This window comes from Mustela nivalis, assembly GCF_964662115.1.
Source record: "Mustela nivalis genome assembly, chromosome: 8".
NCBI classification, from domain to species: domain Eukaryota; kingdom Metazoa; phylum Chordata; class Mammalia; order Carnivora; family Mustelidae; genus Mustela; species Mustela nivalis.
In genome coordinates this window covers 58,660,030-58,678,694 of record NC_139027.1, presented here as the reverse complement: position 1 = coordinate 58,678,694, position 18,665 = coordinate 58,660,030, and the positions used below count along the sequence as shown (strand labels likewise).

At 36.7% G+C, this 18,665-nt stretch overlaps 1 protein-coding gene and 1 long non-coding RNA gene across 13 annotated transcripts in view; both read right to left on the bottom strand.

The window, feature by feature from the left end:
• The window catches only part of WDPCP (WD repeat containing planar cell polarity effector), a 506,774-nt gene that overhangs the window by 142,818 nt on the left and 345,291 nt on the right, over positions 1–18,665 (bottom strand). Inside the window, exon 15 of one of the 12 annotated variants that reach the window (XM_082746652.1) lies at positions 17,345–17,564. The exons of the other annotated variants lie outside the window; for them this stretch is intronic. Within the exon in view, the coding sequence (XP_082602778.1) occupies positions 17,536–17,564 (29 nt within the window). The 3' untranslated portion in view covers positions 17,345–17,535. Of the gene's footprint in view, positions 1–17,344; positions 17,565–18,665 lie in introns of those variants that run through there. 12 annotated transcript variants of the gene reach the window in all.
• The window catches only part of LOC309872503, an 857,896-nt gene that overhangs the window by 507,758 nt on the left and 331,473 nt on the right, over positions 1–18,665 (bottom strand). The window lies entirely within an intron of this gene.

Genomic DNA, 18,665 nt, shown 5'->3' with positions numbered 1-18,665 from the left:
AAAGAAAACATAAGAAATCTCTTTAAGACCTTAGAGTCTCACTAAGACTTTCTTAAAACAGGGCTCAAAATGTAATAAACATAATGGAAAAAATGGGTACTTTGTAGTACATAAATTGGAGTACATTAATACTAAAATCTTCTGTTCTCAAGAGCATATTAAAACAAAGGCAATCCAAGAGTATGATAAAATATCTATAGTATATATATCCAATAGTGGATTCGTATCAGAATATTTAAAGAACTCCTGAAAAATCATAAGGAATAAGGGTGGTTACTCAGTAGAGCAATAATCAGAAGTCTTAAAAGGTACTTCACAACACATATATCTATATTTTCAATAAATATCTAAAATGTTATCCAACTTCATGAATCATCAAGGAAAATACAAACTAAATCTGCATTTATATATATATAGTGCCTCCCAATATATATTTTCCTCTCAGGACTGCCTTTGTTGTGTCCCACAGATTTTGAACCGTTGCGTTTTCATTATCATTTGTTTCCATGAATTTTTTCAATTCTTCTTTAATTTCCTGGTTCACCCATTCATTCTTTAGAAGGTTGCTGTTTAGTCTCCATGTATTTGGGTTCTTTTCAAATTTCATCTTGTAATTGAGTTCTAGCTTCAGAGCATTGTGGTTTGAAAATATGCAGGGAATGATCCCAATCTTTTGATACCAGTTGAGTCCTGATTTAGGACCGAGGATGTGATCTATTCTGGAGAATGTTCCATGTGCACTAGAGAAGAATGTGTATTCTGTTGCTTTGGGATGAAATGTTCTGAATATATCTGGGATGTCCATCTGGTCCAGTGTGTCATTTAAGGCCTTTATTTCCTTGTTGATCTTTTGCTTGGATGATCTGTCCATTTCAGTGAGGGGAGTGTTAAAATCCCCTACTATTATTATATTATTGTTGATGTGTTTCTTTGATTTTGTTATTCATTGGTTTATATAGTTGGCTGCTCCCACGTTATGGGCATAGATATTTAAAATTGTTAGATCTTCTTGTTGGACAGATCCTTTGAGTATGATATAGTGTCCTTCCTCATCTCTTATTATAGACCCTCAACTCTATGGTCCACTAATCTTTGACAAAGCAGGAAAGAATGTCCAATGGAAAAAAGACAGCCTCTTCAATAAATGGTGTTGGGAGAATTGGACAGCCACATGCAGAAAAATGAAATTGGACCATTTCCTTACACCACACATGAAAATAGACTCAAAATGGATGAAGGACCTCAATGTGAGAAAGGAATCCATCAAAATCCTTGAGGAGAACACAGGCAGCAACCTCTTCGACCTCAGCCGCAGCAACATCTTCCTAGGAACATGGCCAAAGGCAAGGGAAGCAAGGGCAAAAATGAACTATTGGGATTTCATCAAGATCAAAAGCTTTTGCACAGTAAAGGAAACAGTGAACAAAATCAAAAGACAACTGACAGAATGGGAGAAGATATTTGCAAACGAAATATCAGATAAAGGGCTAGTGTCCAAAATCTATAAAGAACTTAGCAAACTCAACACCCAAAGAACAAATAATCCAATCAAGAAATGGGCAGAAGACATGAACAGACATTTCTGCCAAGAAGACATCCAGGTAGCCAACAGACGCATCAGGGAAATACAAATCAAAACCACAATGAGATATCACCTCACATCAGTCAGAATGGCTAAAATTAACAAGTCAGGAAATGACAGATGCTGGCGAGGATGCGGAGAAAGAGGAAGCCTCCTACACTGTTGGTGGGAATGCAAGCTGGTGCAACCACTCTGGAAAACAGCATGGAGGTTCCTCAAAATGTTGAAAATAGAACCTACCCTATGACCCAGCTTGCAGTCCATTATTTGCGAGCGCATGTATTTCTACATAAGGATGCAGGATTCCCTTATGAGATGGGGTAAAACTGATTTGTAGTATTAGAAGTCAGGAGTGTTCATCCTTTGGAGGTATGAGAAGGCATGACAAGGAAGCCTTTTGGGGATGCTGATAAAGTTTCATTATCAGCATTATAGTTGTGTGTTCACTGCATTGAACATTTACAGTATTTATACCCCTCCAGATGTGTATTTTAATGTCTACTTCAAAAAGTACACATTTATTTTCCTATGACAAATAAAATTCAGCCCCTTAGAAGCAAATATTGTGATCCAACCATACTCTTTGTTGAAACCCCATGCTTTGGAATAGTAGTGTATAATGACTTTGAAATAACTGCAAAGGCTTTAGAAGAAAAGGAAAAGTAGGTGATAGAAACAAATTTAGTATTTGAATCGTCAGGTCAACAAATAAGTATGTGAACACTAAATAAATATATATATCTGCTGGTAGGTACTCTAATTTTAAAGGACCCTAGAGATTCCTCCCTTACCTTCATTGCCAAATATTTCTTTTTTTTTCTGAGTAAAAGACTTTCCTAAGCATTTAAGCATTTGAAGTAAATTCTTTATAATCTCATACTCTATAGATCCTTAAAATAATATTTATTTAAATACTTTTAAAATATTTTGTTTTTAAGAATTTTTGAAATTCCATATGTCATACCCTGTCACATCAAGTTACCCTACGTTGAATAAACAGAGGAAAGGTTATAAACTTAACATGCATACCACCTGACATGAAAATATTTGCCAACTGTTTCTTCTGCTTAAATGATTTGTGTTCCAAATGTCTAGATTATTAATTTGGAAAAACTATAAATTTTATAAGAACAATTGTCATCTTTGTATATTATTCTAGTGCATACATTTTTTAAAAAGATTTTATTTATTTGATTGAGAGATCACAAGTCGGTAGAAAGGCAGGCAGAGAGAGGGGGGGAAACAGGCTTCCTGCTGAGCAGAGAGCCCGATGGGGGGCCTCGATCCCAGGACCCCGAGATCGTGACCTGAGCCGGAAGCAGAGGCATAACCCACTGAGCCACGCAGGTGCCCTAGTGCATACATTTTTGAATGCACCTAATTCTAGATAAGGAAAGAGTTTTACTAGAAACAACACGTTTCTTTTTCACATTTTGTCTTTTTTTTTTTTTTGCCATTGCATCTACATGTATGTGCTCAAGTTTGTATTACTTCCTTCTTAGAGGCAATTTACCAGGAACATGGTAACTCTCTAGTACACATGGAATTTACCCAGAAAAGAAAAAAAAAGAACTAATTGAATTTTATCAGAAAATTTACCCTGGAAGTATTTATGGTGTTTAAATCTTCATCACATTTTTCATAACAAATGCTATGTTAATGTAAACAATTTTACTTCTGATTGTTAAGGCAATGTGAAGTGTTGGATATTTAGGTAGCGCAGGAAAAAAGATGCCTAATATCTCTGCATCATACTTTCATCATCTGTAAGACAGATATGCTGCAAGACTGTCATGACTATTAAGTGAGGTAATGTACTGTGTTCAACATATTCTCCAACATCTAGTAAGGATTTTTTAAATTATGGCTAAAATCACAATACCTGGATTCTGGCTTCAGCTCTTACACTGATCACTGTGTAACTATGACCAAACCTCTTAGCTTTTTTTTTTTTTTTTTTTAAGATTTTATTTATTTACTTGACAAAGAGAGATCACAAGTAGGCAGAGAGGCAGGCAGAAAGAGAAAGGAGGAAGCAGGCTCTCGGCGGAGCAGAGAGCCCAATGTGGGGCTTGATCCTAGGACCCTGAGATCATGACCTGAGCTGAAGGCCAGGTGCCCCTCTTAGCTTGTTTCAATATCATCCCCCAAATAGGCCTAACAACACCTATGTCCTGTTCTTATCTTTAAGGTTGTTGAGATAATACAATGATGCAGGTAAGCACTATGAAAACAATAAAGCCAGTAAAAGTGGATGGTATTATTATGGTTCTGATGGCAGTTTAGAGGTTAATTACTACAAAAATGAGATTTAAAAATCAAGAGAGCTCTTCTCAAATCAGAAGTTACTTAATATGAATATTTTGTCCTGTTCATCACTCAGGTATAAGATGTTAACACTTGAATTTATGTAGTATAGAGTGTATGACAATTTATTGAAGGTTTTTGTTGAGCAGAAAGTTCTTTGGCCTCAGGAATTCACTAACAAAAATGCAATATTATTTTATTAGCATATTATAATCTGTAAAGCTCTTCAAAGATGGAAAACACTCTATAAATTCTTAGCATTTATTGCTACTAACACCTAATGAGGTTAAACTCTTCTTCCAAATGCAATTACTATTTGATGAATTAGTTGTTTAAATAACAACACATGACAAAAATGGTGGCTGCTGTATCCTATGAGTGATTTCGGGATTATAGCAATCAGAGCTTCGGTTATTAAATAGTTATAACTATTAATCTATTCTTCTACTATGATTATTATTGTCTCAGAAAATTGAGGCACTGATAATTGAAATAATTTTTGATTGCAAACTTTAAGCAGGCACAGAATAAGGCCCAAGCCTCTGGGAATCTTCTGTAGTATAGATGCCATAGAGCTACATTGGCCAGTCTGCTAATTACCAGTATGTGTGGCTGGTAAAGTCTTGAAAGGTGACTAGTATGACTGAGGAAGTAATTTTTAAATTTATTTAAATTTAAACAATTTAAAGTTAAAAACTGATACTTAATTTAGTAATTGTAAAAAAAAAATATTAAGAATGTGTGGACCAACCTGGTTACCTAAAACTACTTCAACTATAAATTTTATGAAATCTAAATGCAGTTGAAGTGTTTCCAGTGATAATTTAACATCTGATTGGAGATGTATTTGAAAATTTGAAATTATGTATATGGCTTGCATTCTGTTTCTGTTGGACAACACTATTAAATAGGTTCAAAGACATGCAATAAATTATTTATGATATGGAGCTTACTCCCTCTTTTATCCTTCCAATCAAATTATAGAAAGTTGGAGGAGGATATGTGAATGTTAAAAAATTTTATACAGTTATAGATCTTTGCTAGGTGGAAATTTTTCTCTCATGAACTATAATCTGGGATCACCTCAGTGATGTTCTCTTAAATGATTAACAACCAAAACAAAGGCAAACAAAAACAAAAACAAAAACCTACCCAATTTGCTTGTGTCTGTGATTAAGTACTCCTACTGTGGCTGTTTTCAATCTACCAATGTGATGTTACTGAACTTTCAGTATATCTCTTCCCAGCTCTGTTAGCACTTGCAAAGCCATAGAAGTGCATGCTAATGCATCACTAGGATACTTCCTGAATTCCTGATATCTGCATTTCTTGAAAGGTATGTATGTACGTGGATGGTAGCAGCTGAAACAGGTCAGCTTGAAACTAAATTCTACCTCATAGCAAACTATAAGAATGATTAACTCTGGGAACTTAGGGCATTTTATTTTCTTTAAGCCTTTGGGAAGTAAGTGACATAAAAACTCTGTTCCCTGATTCCCTTAGGAATATAGATTTATGGTAACATGAAGCCATTTTGTAAACTTTAAAATGGTTAAAAGGAGGTATTTTTTAAAATATATTTTTATTTATTTATTTGGCAGACAGAGATCACAAGTAGGCAGAGAGCAGGCAGAGAGAGAGGGAGAAGCAGGCTCCCCACTGAGCAGAGAGCCCGATGCGGGGCTCGATCCCAGGACACTGGGATCATGACCTGAGCCGAAGGCAGAGGCCTAACCCACAGAGCCACCCAGGTGCCCCTAAAAGGAGGTATTTTGATAAAACATGTTTTTAACTCATAAGCCTTATAGACCAAGTATATAACAGATTGTTTTGTGAACATGGTTTCCAGGGCACATGGTAAGGGTACAGGAAGATGACCTGAAGAATTGATATAAATTCTGACACATTACATAGAGAATTTTATACATGTAAAATAAGTGTAAGATCCAAATTTAGCTCAAAAGTAAATAAATAATTTTATGATTTTTGTCAGCTAATATGTGAAATCAGCATTTATTTAGAAATCATTCAGTTTCTATATTAGCTTTTCTGCTTTGGCTCCTTGATGTTACTTTATACTGAAATTTCTTGTAGCAAAACAAACACTATATAAGAGGATTTAAACCAAAAGAACCTTTGAATAAAGCAATTCCCCTGCTAAGTTTTTTCAATATGGATTTGTACAATTAGGTAGATATGAATAAATGATTTTTTTTTTTTTTAGAGTTGTATGTTGTCTAGAATTCTTTAGAATCTTGATTGGATTCTACCTGGTCATCTAATCATATGTATAACATTTTAGTGCTGAAAAGATTTAGACTCTTCTAGGTCTGTCTCCTTATATTTTATAAATGAGCAAACTAAGGCACGAAAAAGTGACTTTTGATATGTTAGATGGTTAGTCTTGACTAGTTTTAGCCAAAACTAGAACTTAATTTTCCTAACTACCACACCCTGGTATTCTTAAAGTTTATAGCATATTACTGCATGTCTATCCACATTTTGGGATTACTTAGAAGATACTTTTGTTGTACTCTACACTGGCCAAATTTGGACATATTCTGTTTATTCTTAATATTACATACTAATCCTCGAATAAAATTCTTCATTATTTTTTATTTGCAGCCTGGATCAGCACGATTTACTATTCTGAAAATAAGTAAAGCAGAAGAATACTTGAAACACTGACTCCTTTCTAAAAAGGAGAAAAATAGCGTAAAAGCCCAAATAGTGTAATATTTGCACCCTTCCCCACAGGAAAAAACTACTAACATTTTTTGCAAGTGTCAATTTATGACTAGGTAAATTCTGAAAAGATGACATCTTGTTTCATTATATAGTTAACATATTTTAGAATTCTAAATACTGTTTAACTGTTTAAATGATGGAAAGGTCTGACCTGAGAATAAATACTAATTTAGAGAAAATCTATACTTGAGGTAATTAAGCACTGGTATTATTTAACATGTCAAATTTTGTGACTGACAGTGTTATGTTGCCACAAAGAAAGCAACAAAGGTTGGATATACACACATTCTAAAGAACTTTACTGAAAACTATAAATCTCTTTTAAGTTATACAAGTAATAGTCTTGTAGAGACCTCTGCAGCTAAGCAAAGCAGTTAGTCTTTGATGTTGCTTATAATCATGAAGGGTTTAGGATTATATCTTTAGGCAAAGATGACTAGAGATAGGAAGGTATAGATCAAAACTGACATCATGACACAATAAAGAAGAGATAGGTGAAGTGGAACAAAAAGTAGGTTGGCATGAATGAATCAGAATAAGTCAAATAAGTAACAGAATGTGGCCTCTCAAGCAGGGTAGGTAAACAGTTAAACCCATTTTTTTTCTTTTTTAAAAAATTTAATTTCTTTACAGTGTAACAGATTTCATTGTTTATGCACCACACCCAGTTCTCCATGCAATACGTGCCCTCCATAAAATCCACCGCCAGGCTCTCCCAACCTTGCTTTCAAAACCCTCAGATTGTTTTTCACAGTCCATCGTCTCTCATGGTTCAATTTTTTTTTTTTAAGATTTTATTTATTTATTTGACAGAGATCACAAGCAGGCAGAGAGGCAGGCAGAGAGAGAGAGAGAGAGAGGAGGAAGCAGGCTCCCCACTGAGCAGAGGGCTGGACGTGGGGCTCGATCCCAGAATCCTGGGGCTCGATCCCAGGACCCTGGGACCATGACCTGAGCCGAAGGCAGAGGCTTTAAACCACTGAGCCACCCAGGTGCCCCTCTCATGGTTCAATTTTTAAATTGTAGAATTTAAAGCTTCTTTTGTAGATTAATTTTAGAAGCTTTTTATATAAATAATGAGGTATTTTAAGTATAAGAGCAAAGTTTTGCCTTCATTTATGTATCATGTACTACATATTTTATACAATTTTTGTCTGGTACCATGATTTTATAGTAAAGTCAAAAAGACCTAGTTAAGAAGATAGCATTAAAAATCAGTCTTCTGAATGATTTTTTAATGATATGAGAACACCATCACAATTTACTGTTGAGTAATAAAAAGGAAAATAAATTATTTGAATTTTGTTAAATATATGCTTAGTAAAAAGCAGAGTTTATCAGTTTTCTCTCAGTGATAATATTCTTTATCATTTTATACTATATATTTAATATTGCCTTCTTTAAATTTCTCCATTAAGCACAAATCAGCTTTTATATCAGAAGTTCAAAATATATTTTAAAGGGCTATGGGTAAATTATAAACCTTATAGCCTTTATAGCAGAGATATGAAAGATCATATATAAGAAGTATATTTGGAAAGATGATGCATTTGGAAGAATTTCTTTATATGCAGATATGTAGACAGGCACATTAAGTGCCACAGCAAATTGTCTTTGAATAGCGTTTTAAAAATATTTCCATTTTTGTGACTATGTGGATTATAGAGAGGAAAATGGTTCCCCATTTTGCTATTTTCTTCTGCTAAGTACTATTCTACAAATCTCATTGTAACACATAAACTGCTAGCTCTCCCCTTGAATGGCTATTACTTTTATAGGTACAGGTGTTTCACTGGGTGTATGATTACCCACTAAACATGCTTCCCAGACTTTCTTAACGTAGGTGTAGTCTTACAACAAAAACTAGAAGAAAACACAGGGAAATGCTCTTTGACATGGGTCTTGGCAATTTTTTTCTAAATGATACCAAAAGTGTAAGTAACAAAGGCAAAAATAAATAAGTGGAGTAAATAAGTGGAGCTACATCAAACTAAAGAACTATTGCACAGCAAAAGAAACAGTCCAAAAATGAAAAGCCAATTATTTGCAAACCATATATCTGGTAAGAATATCCAAAATATGCAGAGAACTCACAATTTAATAACAACAAAGAAACCCAATCTGAATAAAATATTAGCAGAAGATGGACATACAGAAGGCCAACAAGGTCTTGAAAATGTGTTCAACATCGCTAATCATCAGGGAAATGCAAATCAAAACCTCAATGAGATAGCACTACATACCTTTTAGAAAGGCTGTCATCAAAAAGAGAATAGACAATAAGTGTTGGTGATGATACAGAGAAAAGGGAACCGTGGTGGTGAGAATATAAATTGGTGTCGTTACTGTGGAAAACAATATGGGCATTCCTTAAAAAATTGAAAACAGAACTACCATGTAATCCTGCAATCATACTTTTTGGTATATATACAAAGGAAGTGAAAAATATCTGCACTCCTGTTTATTGCAGCATTAATCACAATAATCAAGACAGGCAAAGAACCTAGGTGTCCATCAGTGGATGAGTGGATAAAGAAGATGCAATAAGTATGTATATATGTATGTATATACCAGTTGATATATATGTATAAATTGAGCCATGAGAAGAAGGAAATCCTGCCATTCACAACCACATGGATGGACCTTGAGAGCATTATATTAAGTGAAATAAGTCTGCAGACAGAGGAAGACAAACACTGTACCACTTAACATGCAGAGTCTTAAAAACCTTAACTTACAGAATCAGTAGAACATCGATTGCCAGGGGGTCGGCGTGGCAGAATTAAGATGTTGATCAAGTGGTAAATTTCTACTTATAAATAGGTCTTGGGGAATGTAATACACAGCATTGTGATTACATTAATTGTTTTATATTGTATTTAAAAATGCTAAAAGAGAAGAGTTAAGTCTTGTCACAAAAAAATGGTAATCGTGTTGATAGAGGTGTTAGCTAACACCACTATGGTGGTAATCGTATTGAAGTTTATTTGTATCAGAAACACGTTGTACACCTGAAACTTACACAATGTTTTATGTCTATTATATCTCAATGAAGTTTTTGAAAAACAACACAAGATCAGAGGAATAAATATAAGAAATATTAGACAACTATGAGAAATTACCAGATATCTTTGACAAACATCAAAGACTTTTTAAATGAAGAGAGAGCGCACATTCACGGCTGCAACAGTCAATACTGTAAAACTGTCAATATTAGGTTAGTGCAATTTCACTTAAAATATCTGGTAAAGTTGAGGTTCAAGGAAGTTGGTGGAGTAGGAGGATCTGGAGGAGGATCTCATCCCATGAACACTGAGCTAACAGCTACATTTAAGCACCTCACTGTGAAAACAACCTGCAGATTGGCAGAACAGACCTTCTACAGTTAACTGTAGAGAGGAAGCCACATCATAAAGGGCTTCTACAAGGGGCAGAGACTCAGTTAGGAACCAAACCCCCAGCGAGACTAGACACAAATCAGAGGAACACCAAAATCAGAGAGAAAGGAGAGGATTAGACCCCACATCAGGCATCCAGGCACTGGGAAGATGAGTCCCCATAACATCTAACTTCAAAAACCAGTGAGGCTTAGTTTTAGGAGCTTTTAAAATCAGTGCAGCTTAGCCTGCTACTTCTCAATCTGGGTGCTTTTAAAATCAGTGGGCTTAACTCTGGGAATGCTGAAGGATGACAGTAAACTCAGTCCCCAACCTTAAAGAGGGACTATAATAACTTGGCCAGAGACAGAGCATAGAAGCAGCAGTTTGAAAAATGCCTGAGGTATACACAAAGATTTATTTACTAATCTCAGAATGCACTGAAAGGGAAGGGACTCTTCAGGATATTTCTCCAGTAGCAAAACTGCTGGGAGGTGTCCTTTATCTTCCTCTCTCCCAACTAGGGGGCACTTGTGGGAGCCAGTGGTAACACACTCCACCTACCTTGCCAGCACTGGCAAGCCCACCCTGTGTTCCACATAGACCCACCTGCCTCAATAGGCATCCCCCCAAAGTGGCTTCTGCTCTGCCACATCCTGCAAATAGCCCAGCACCACTCCAAAGTGACAGCTGCCCAGTGAGAGTGTAGATAACCCCATACACCCATGTGCCAGCAGTTTCAACAGCTGAGCCTTTAAGAGGCTGTGCAGGGAAAAAGCCCTGCTGCTTGGTACACCTGCAATTGCAGATATCTAGTCTGACTGCTCCCTTTGCCCATCAACAAAAGCCTCTCAGTTAGCCATGCAGAAAGCAAGATCTGCCATTCGGTGTACCTGCAGCTGTGCAGGGGCTAATTACAGACAGCTAACTTGATCTCTGAGCCTGCCCACCTACCCACCTACATGCGCACAGTGGGCTCACAACAGCAAAGAGACCAATCCCTGTCTGGTGCACCCACAGCAGGAAAAGTGGGTCAGCAGGTGGTCTGAAGGCAAACATGGCTCAGTCACAATAGCAGGGCGAATGTGGCCCACATAGCAAACATCCCTGGAGTGCCTGGTTCTAGTGACCAATGGGGAATGCACTATAGAGCACCACAGGACCTCTCCTCCACAAGGCCACTACTTTCAAGACCAGGAAATGTACCTGATTTTCTAATACAAACAGAGAGTTAGATTTATAAAAAAATGTTAAAGGGAATTCTTTGGGTGGAAAGAAAAGCCATAACTAGAAATAAGACAATTGTAACGGTAAAAATTTTATGGGTAAAAGTAAACACACAGTAAAGGTAATAGAAGATCCACTATAAAACCAGGATGAAGGTAAAAACACAAAATCAGATCAAAGATATCTACAAAAAAGTCAAGATGCACACAAAAATGGTAAAGTATGATCTCATATACATAAAACAATGGGGGGGACTCCAAATTTAGTGTTTTTAGAATATGTCTGGGCTTCTACAAACATCCACTTAATATACACTGCTATATATATAAAACATTAAATATGAAGCTAATGAATGGTAACCATATATCAAAAATCTATAATACACAAAAAATAAAGCCTAGCATAACATGAAAGAATGCCATGAAATCACAAGAGAAGGAACAGAGAAGTACAAGAGCAATTAGAAAACAAGTAACAGGGACACCTGGGTGGCTCAGTTGGTTAAGCAGCTGCCTTCGGCTCAGGTCATGATCCCAGCGTCCTGGGATCGAGTCCCACATCGGGCTCCTTGCTCAGCAGGGAGCCTGCTTCTCCCTCTGCCTCTGCCTGCCTCTGTCTGCCTGTGCTCGCTCGCTCTCTCTCCCTCTGTCTCTGGCAAATAAATAAATAAAATCTTAAAAAAAAAAAAAAAAAGAAAACAAGTAACAAAATGGCAGTAAGTTAGGCCACAAGTCTCAATAAACATAAGATGGATTATTTTTTTATCTTTTTTTACCACAACACTATGAAACTAGAAATCAATCATAAAGAAAAAAAAAAAGACCCGGAAAAACACAAATATATGGAGGCTAAACAATACGCTGCAATACAATTAGTCAACAAAAATCAAAGAAGAAATAAAAAAAGAAATGAAAACACAATAGTTCAAAATCTTTGGGATGCAGTAAAACTTGTTCTAGGAGGAACTTCAGAATTATATAGGCCTACCATAAGAAACAAAAATTTCCGAGAACCTAACTTTATACCTAAAAAAGCCAGAAAAAGAACAAAATCTAAAACAAGTAGAAAGAAGAAAATAGTAAAGATGAGAGCAGAAGTAAATGAAATACAGACTGCAAAACAGAAAACATCAATGAAACCAGGAACTGGTTCTTTGAAAAGATCAACAAAATTGATAAACCTTTTGCCGGGTTCATCAAGGAAAAAAGAGGACTCAAAATCAGAAATAAAGGAGGAAATATAACTGATACCAAAGAAATAAAAAGGATTATAAGAGTATTATAAAAATTACAAAAATTAAATGCTAACAAATTGGACAACCTAGAAGAAATGGATAAATTCCTAGGAATATATAATATTCCAACACTCATTCAGGAACAAAATTTGAGCATACTGGCAATGGAACTTAATCAGTAATGAAAAAACTCCCAACAAACAGAAGCCCAGAACAAGATGACTTCACAGTGAATTCTACCAAACACTTAAAGAAGAATTAATATTCTTCTTCAACTTTTCCAAAACATAGAAGAGGAAGGAAAACTTCCACATTCATCCTACAGGGCCAGCATTACCCTGATACCAAAACTAAACAAAGATAATACCAAAAAAGAGAAAAATTCAAACCAATATCCTATTGCATATAGATACAAAAATCTGCAACAGATATTAGCAAGTTAAATTTAAAACATTTTTAAAAGGATCATTTGCCATGATCAAGTGGCATTTATTCCAGGGATGCAAGAGTGGTTCAATATTCACAAATGAACCAATGTGATAAACCACGTTAACAAAATGATTAAAAAAAAAAACACATGATCATCTCAAAAAATACAGAAAAGGCATATACACAGTGCAACATCCACTCATGACAAAAACTCTTAACAAAGTGGGTACAGAAGGACCATACCTCCACATAATAAAGGCCATATATGAAAAAGCCACAGCTAATTCATACTCCATAGTGAAATTACCTCTAGGATCAGAAACAAGATGAGCATATCCATTCTCACTCTTTTTATTCAATACAACACTAGAATTATTAGCCATAGCAATCAGACAAGAAAGGGAAATAAAAGGCATCCAAATTGGTAAGGAAGAAGTAAAAGTCTGTATTTATAGCTGATATTATATAGAAAACCCTAAAAACTCTATTAAATTCATTAATAAATTTTTGGTAAAGTCCCACGTTACTAAATATACAGAAATCTGCTGCATTTCTAATACTAATAAGGAGCTATCAGAGAAATTGAGAAAATAATACCATTTACAATTTCAGCAAAAATTAAAATAGCTACAAATAAATTTAACCTGGGAGGTGAAAGACCTGTACTCTGTAAATTGTGCAACATTGATGAAAGAAATTTACAATGGCATAAATAAATGGAAAACTACTATACTCATGGATTGGAAGAACTGATATTGTTAAAATGTCCATAATCTCCAAAGCAACCTACATATTCGATCAAATCATTATCAAAATACCAATATTTTTCACAATCCCAGATTTTAAGTTACTAAAAAGCTATAGTAATCACAACAGTATGGTGGGGGCACAAAAACAGATAGATACATCCATGAGAATGGAGAGTCCAGAAATAAGTGCTCACTTGTATGGTCAACTAATCTTTGACAATGGAGGCATGAATATATGAGGAAAAGACAGTCTCTTCAATGAATGGTGGTAGGAAACTCAACCAGTTATTTTCACCAGTTTATCTAAAAAATGAGCTCAAAATGGATGAAAGACCTAAATATGGGACATGAAACCATAAAGCTTCCCAAAGAAAACATAGCTACTGGCGCGCCTGGGTGGCTTAGTGGGTTAAAGACTCTGCCTTCGGCTCAGGTCATGATCCCAGGGTCCTGGGATAGAGCCCCGCATCGGGCTCTCTGCTCCGCGGAGAGCCTGCTTCCTCCTTTCTCTCTCTGCCTGTCTCTCTGCCTATTTGTGATCTCTCTCTGTCAAGTAAATAAATAAAACTTAAAAAAAAAAAAAAGAAAAGAAAACATAGCTAGTAATGTCTTTGACAACAGCCTTAGCAGTATTTTTCTGGATAATTCTTTTCTCCACAAGCAAGAGAAACAAAAATAAACAATGGGGACTACATCAAACTAAAAAGGTTTTGCATAGTGTAGGAAACCATCAACAGAACATAAAGAGAACCTAGTCTATGGGAGAAGGTATTTGCAGATGATATATCTGATAAGGGGTTAACATCCAAATTATATAAAGAATTCATATGACCCACCCCCCCAACCCCAAATAATCTGATTAAAAATGGGTGGAAGACCTGAACAGACATTTTTCCATGAAGACAAACAGCCAAAACACACATGAAAAGATGCTCATCATCATTAATCATCAGAGGAATTAAAAAGCACAATGAGGGGCAACTGGGTGGCTCAGTGGGCTAAGGCCTCTGCCTTTGGCTCAGGTCATGATCCCAGGGTCCTGGGATCGAGCCCCGCATCGGGCTCTTTGCTCAGCGGGGAGCCTGCTTCCTCCCCTCTCTCTCTGCCTGCCTCTCTGCCTACTTGTAATCTCTGTCTGTCAAATAAAATAAATAAAATCTTAAAAAAAAAAGAAACACAATGAGATATCACTTCAAACCAATTAGAATGGCTTGTATCAAAAAGACAAAAGTGTTGGTGAGGATGTGGGCAAAAGAGAATCATCATGTACAGTTGGTGGGATGTAAACTGGTGTCGCCACTATGAGAAACAGTATGGAGGTTCATAAAAAAATTTTTTTTGAGTACTTTCTAGAGTATTTTTCTGGAGAAAGTGAAAATAATAATTTAAAAAGATTTATGTACCTCTTTTTTGCAGAATTATAATAGCCAAGATATGGAAGCAATGCAAGCGTGTGATAGATGAATGGATAAATACAATGTGATTTGTGTGTATTTATGCATGTGTGTACATACACACACACACATACACACAGGAGTATTACTGAACCATAACAAAAAAACCGAAATCTTGCCATTTGAGACAGCATGAATGAACCTAGAGGGTGTCATGCTAAGTGAAGACAGACAAAGAAATACCATATGTGGAATCTAAAAACCAAAACTGAACAAACAAAAGAAACTGACTCATAAATACAGATAAGAAATTGGTGGTTGTCACAGGGAGGTGGGTAGGGATAATCAAAATAAGTGAAAGAGATTAGGAACTACAAACTTCCATTTGTAAAGTCAGTCAGGCACAAGCATGAAAAGTATATAGAGAATATAGTGAATAATATTGTAATAAGTTTGCTTAGTGATAGAGTACACTAGCCATGCTTATCATTTTGTAATGTATGTAATTGTTGAACACCTATGTGGTATATCATAAACTAATATATGTCAACAATATTTTAATAAATACATAAAGATTTAAAGCCAGAATTCCTTAAAACAGTGACATACTGAGTCCAAGATGGCAATGTAGGGAGACCCTAAACTTAGACCCTCCACACATGCCAAATCTGTGCTATTTATACAGCAATTCCTCCTCAAGAACTGAGGACTGGTAGAACAGTTTCTTCACAACAAGAGTGACCACATAGACAATGGCAAGATAGAGACATGGCAATGAAAGGACCACCCACTCCTGGTGCTACAAATAGCAGTGGGGAGGGATAATATTCAGAGACCATATGCAGATTCATCTGCCCTGTGGTGCAGAACAAAAGCTGCAGTTTAGAAGGGTAACTAGAGGGGCACCTGGGTAGCTCAGTTGGTTAAGTGTCTGCCTTTGGCTCAGAGCACGATCCCAGGGTCCTGGGATTGAGTCTGGCATCAGGGTCTATCCTCAGCCAGGAGTCTGCTTCTCCCTCTGCCCCGCCTGCTCATGCAAACACACTCACTCACTCTTACAAAAAAAAAAAAAAAAAAAAAAAAAAAAAATCTTAAAAAAGGGTAGCTGGAATTCTTTCCAGGTCAAAGGGGTAGAAGACCGCCATGGTTTATGCTCTCCTCAACCTTGATGGCACAGAGTGGAGCAGGGTCTGCATGCTATAGTAAGTTTACAATCTCAGTGAGTTTGGGGTACCTAGCCCACTCTAGCCCTGGACACCCTGGGGCACAGGAAAAAAAAAAGCCATCATTTAAAAGAGTGTCTAAAATATAAAGAAACTAACCCTAAAACCCTACCAAATGGTGGAGGAGCTGCCAGAACTCTATCTGGGTCAGAGAGGCTGGTGAGCAAGAAGGTTTGCATTCCCCTTCTACCTTGATAGTGTGCATAGGACTAGGATCCATGTGCCTAGATGGCCTACCACTTCTGTGGGCTCTGTGCCCCTAGCTCACATCAGCCTTGGCCATTCCAAGGTGGCTCTAGTGCAGTGCATACTGCAGCTCTAGCATGTCACCAAGATGGCATGGACACAATGCATCCTAGAACACCCTGGCTCAGAGTTCATCAGCAGTTTCTAGCTCATAGTTGCTTTGGATCCAGTTGCCCTGCCAGGGTGTCCCCATGCCCAGAGCACCCCAGGACACCATAGCTTGGATCTGCTTAAGCTCTTCTGCCAGAGCACTCTCTTGTGTGCGGAATCTTGGGACTGTCCCAGCCCATTCCCCCTTCAGATATGGCCACCCCACTGAAGCAGCCCCAGCAAGGAGTGTCCTGTGATGCCTAACTCATGCCAGTCATAGTGCCACCCAGTGATTCAAAGTTACGAGGCACACACAACTTTACGCAAGGTATAATCATACACAAGACCACTCCTTCACATTTCAGAGAAGCAGCTGCTCTGCATAATTCATAGGAGAAGCCACAGAAAGTCACCCAAAATAGGGAGACAGAAAAATATGCCCTCAATGAAAGAACAAGACAAAAACTTCATAAAAAGTAAAAGCAACAGATAAGCAATATGCCTGATAAAGAATTTAAAGTAATGTTCATAAAGATGTTCACTGTATGAAGAGAAGAGTGGAGGAACTGAAAACTTCCAACAAAGAGATAGAAAATATGAGAAAGAACCAATCAGAACTGAATATAATAATTGAAATGAAAAATATACTGGAGGAAATCTATAGTTTCGTGGATGCAAAAGAATGGATCAGTGATCTAGAAGACATGGTATTGGAAAGCACCCAATCTGAGCAGCATAAAGAAAAAAAGAATTTTATTTTATTTATTTAAACAATTTTTTAAAAAGATTTTATTTATTTATTTGAGAGAGAATGAGTGAGAGAGAGCATGAGGAGAAGGTCAGAGGGAGAAGCAGACTCCCCAAGGAGCTGGGAGCCCAATTTAGGACTCAATCCTGAAGTCTGGGATCATGACCTGAGCTGAAGGCAGTCACTCAACCAACTGAGCCACGCAGGCGCCTGAAAAAAAGGAATTAAAAAAAATGAGAATAGATTATGGGATCTCTTGGATAATATCAAGTAAACAAAGATTCACATTATCCCAGAAGGAGAAGAAAGAAAGGGGCAGAAAACTTATTTGAAGAAATAGATGAAAATTTCTCTAACCTGGGGAAGGAAACAGATATCCAGGTTCAGAAAGCAGAAGGAATTCCAAACAAGATGAACCCAAGGAGATCCTCACCACAATTATAATATTTAAAATATCAAAGATTAAAGACAGAATTTGAAGGGACTAAGAGAAAAGTTATACACAAGGTACCCCAGAAGGCTAACAGTTCATTTTTCAGTAGAAATATTCAGAATGCTGAAAGGAAAAACCTGTAACCAAGTATACCCTACCCAGCAAGGTTATTCAAAAGTGAAGGAGAGAAGAAAGTGTTTCCCAAGCAAACAAACATTTAAAAGGTTCATGACCACTAACTAGCCTTACAGGAAATGTTAAATGGACTTCTTTAAGTGACAAAGGCCACATTTAGTAGAAACATACGAATTTAAAAGTGCAATACCTAATAACATATATATAAAACATGGAAGAAGTAGTAAAAGTGCTTTAAAAAAAAAAAGATTTTATTTGTCAGAGGGAGAGAGCACAAGCAAGGTAGTGGCAGGCAGACGGAGAAGCGGGCTCCCTGCTGAGCAAGGAGCCTGATGTGGGACTTGATCCCATGTCCCTACAATCATGACCCAAGCCCAAAGCAGACGCTTAACTGACTGAGCCACACAGGCATCCCAAAAGTGCTTTTAGAATGTGTTTGAACCTAAGTTACCATGGACTTAATACAGACTTCTATATACATAGGGTGTTATATATGAACTTCCTGGTAACCACAAACCCATATTTATAGTAACATAAAGGAATTTATTACCCCACTTACATCAAAAGATAGATTATCCAGACAGACTACCAATAAGAAAACAGTGTCTTAGCTGGTGGAAATGCAAACTGGTGCAGCCACTCTGGAAAACAGCATGGAGTTTCCTCATGAAGTTAAAAATAGAACTACCTTATGATCCAGTGATTGTACTACTAGGATTAACCCAAAGGATACAAAAATACTA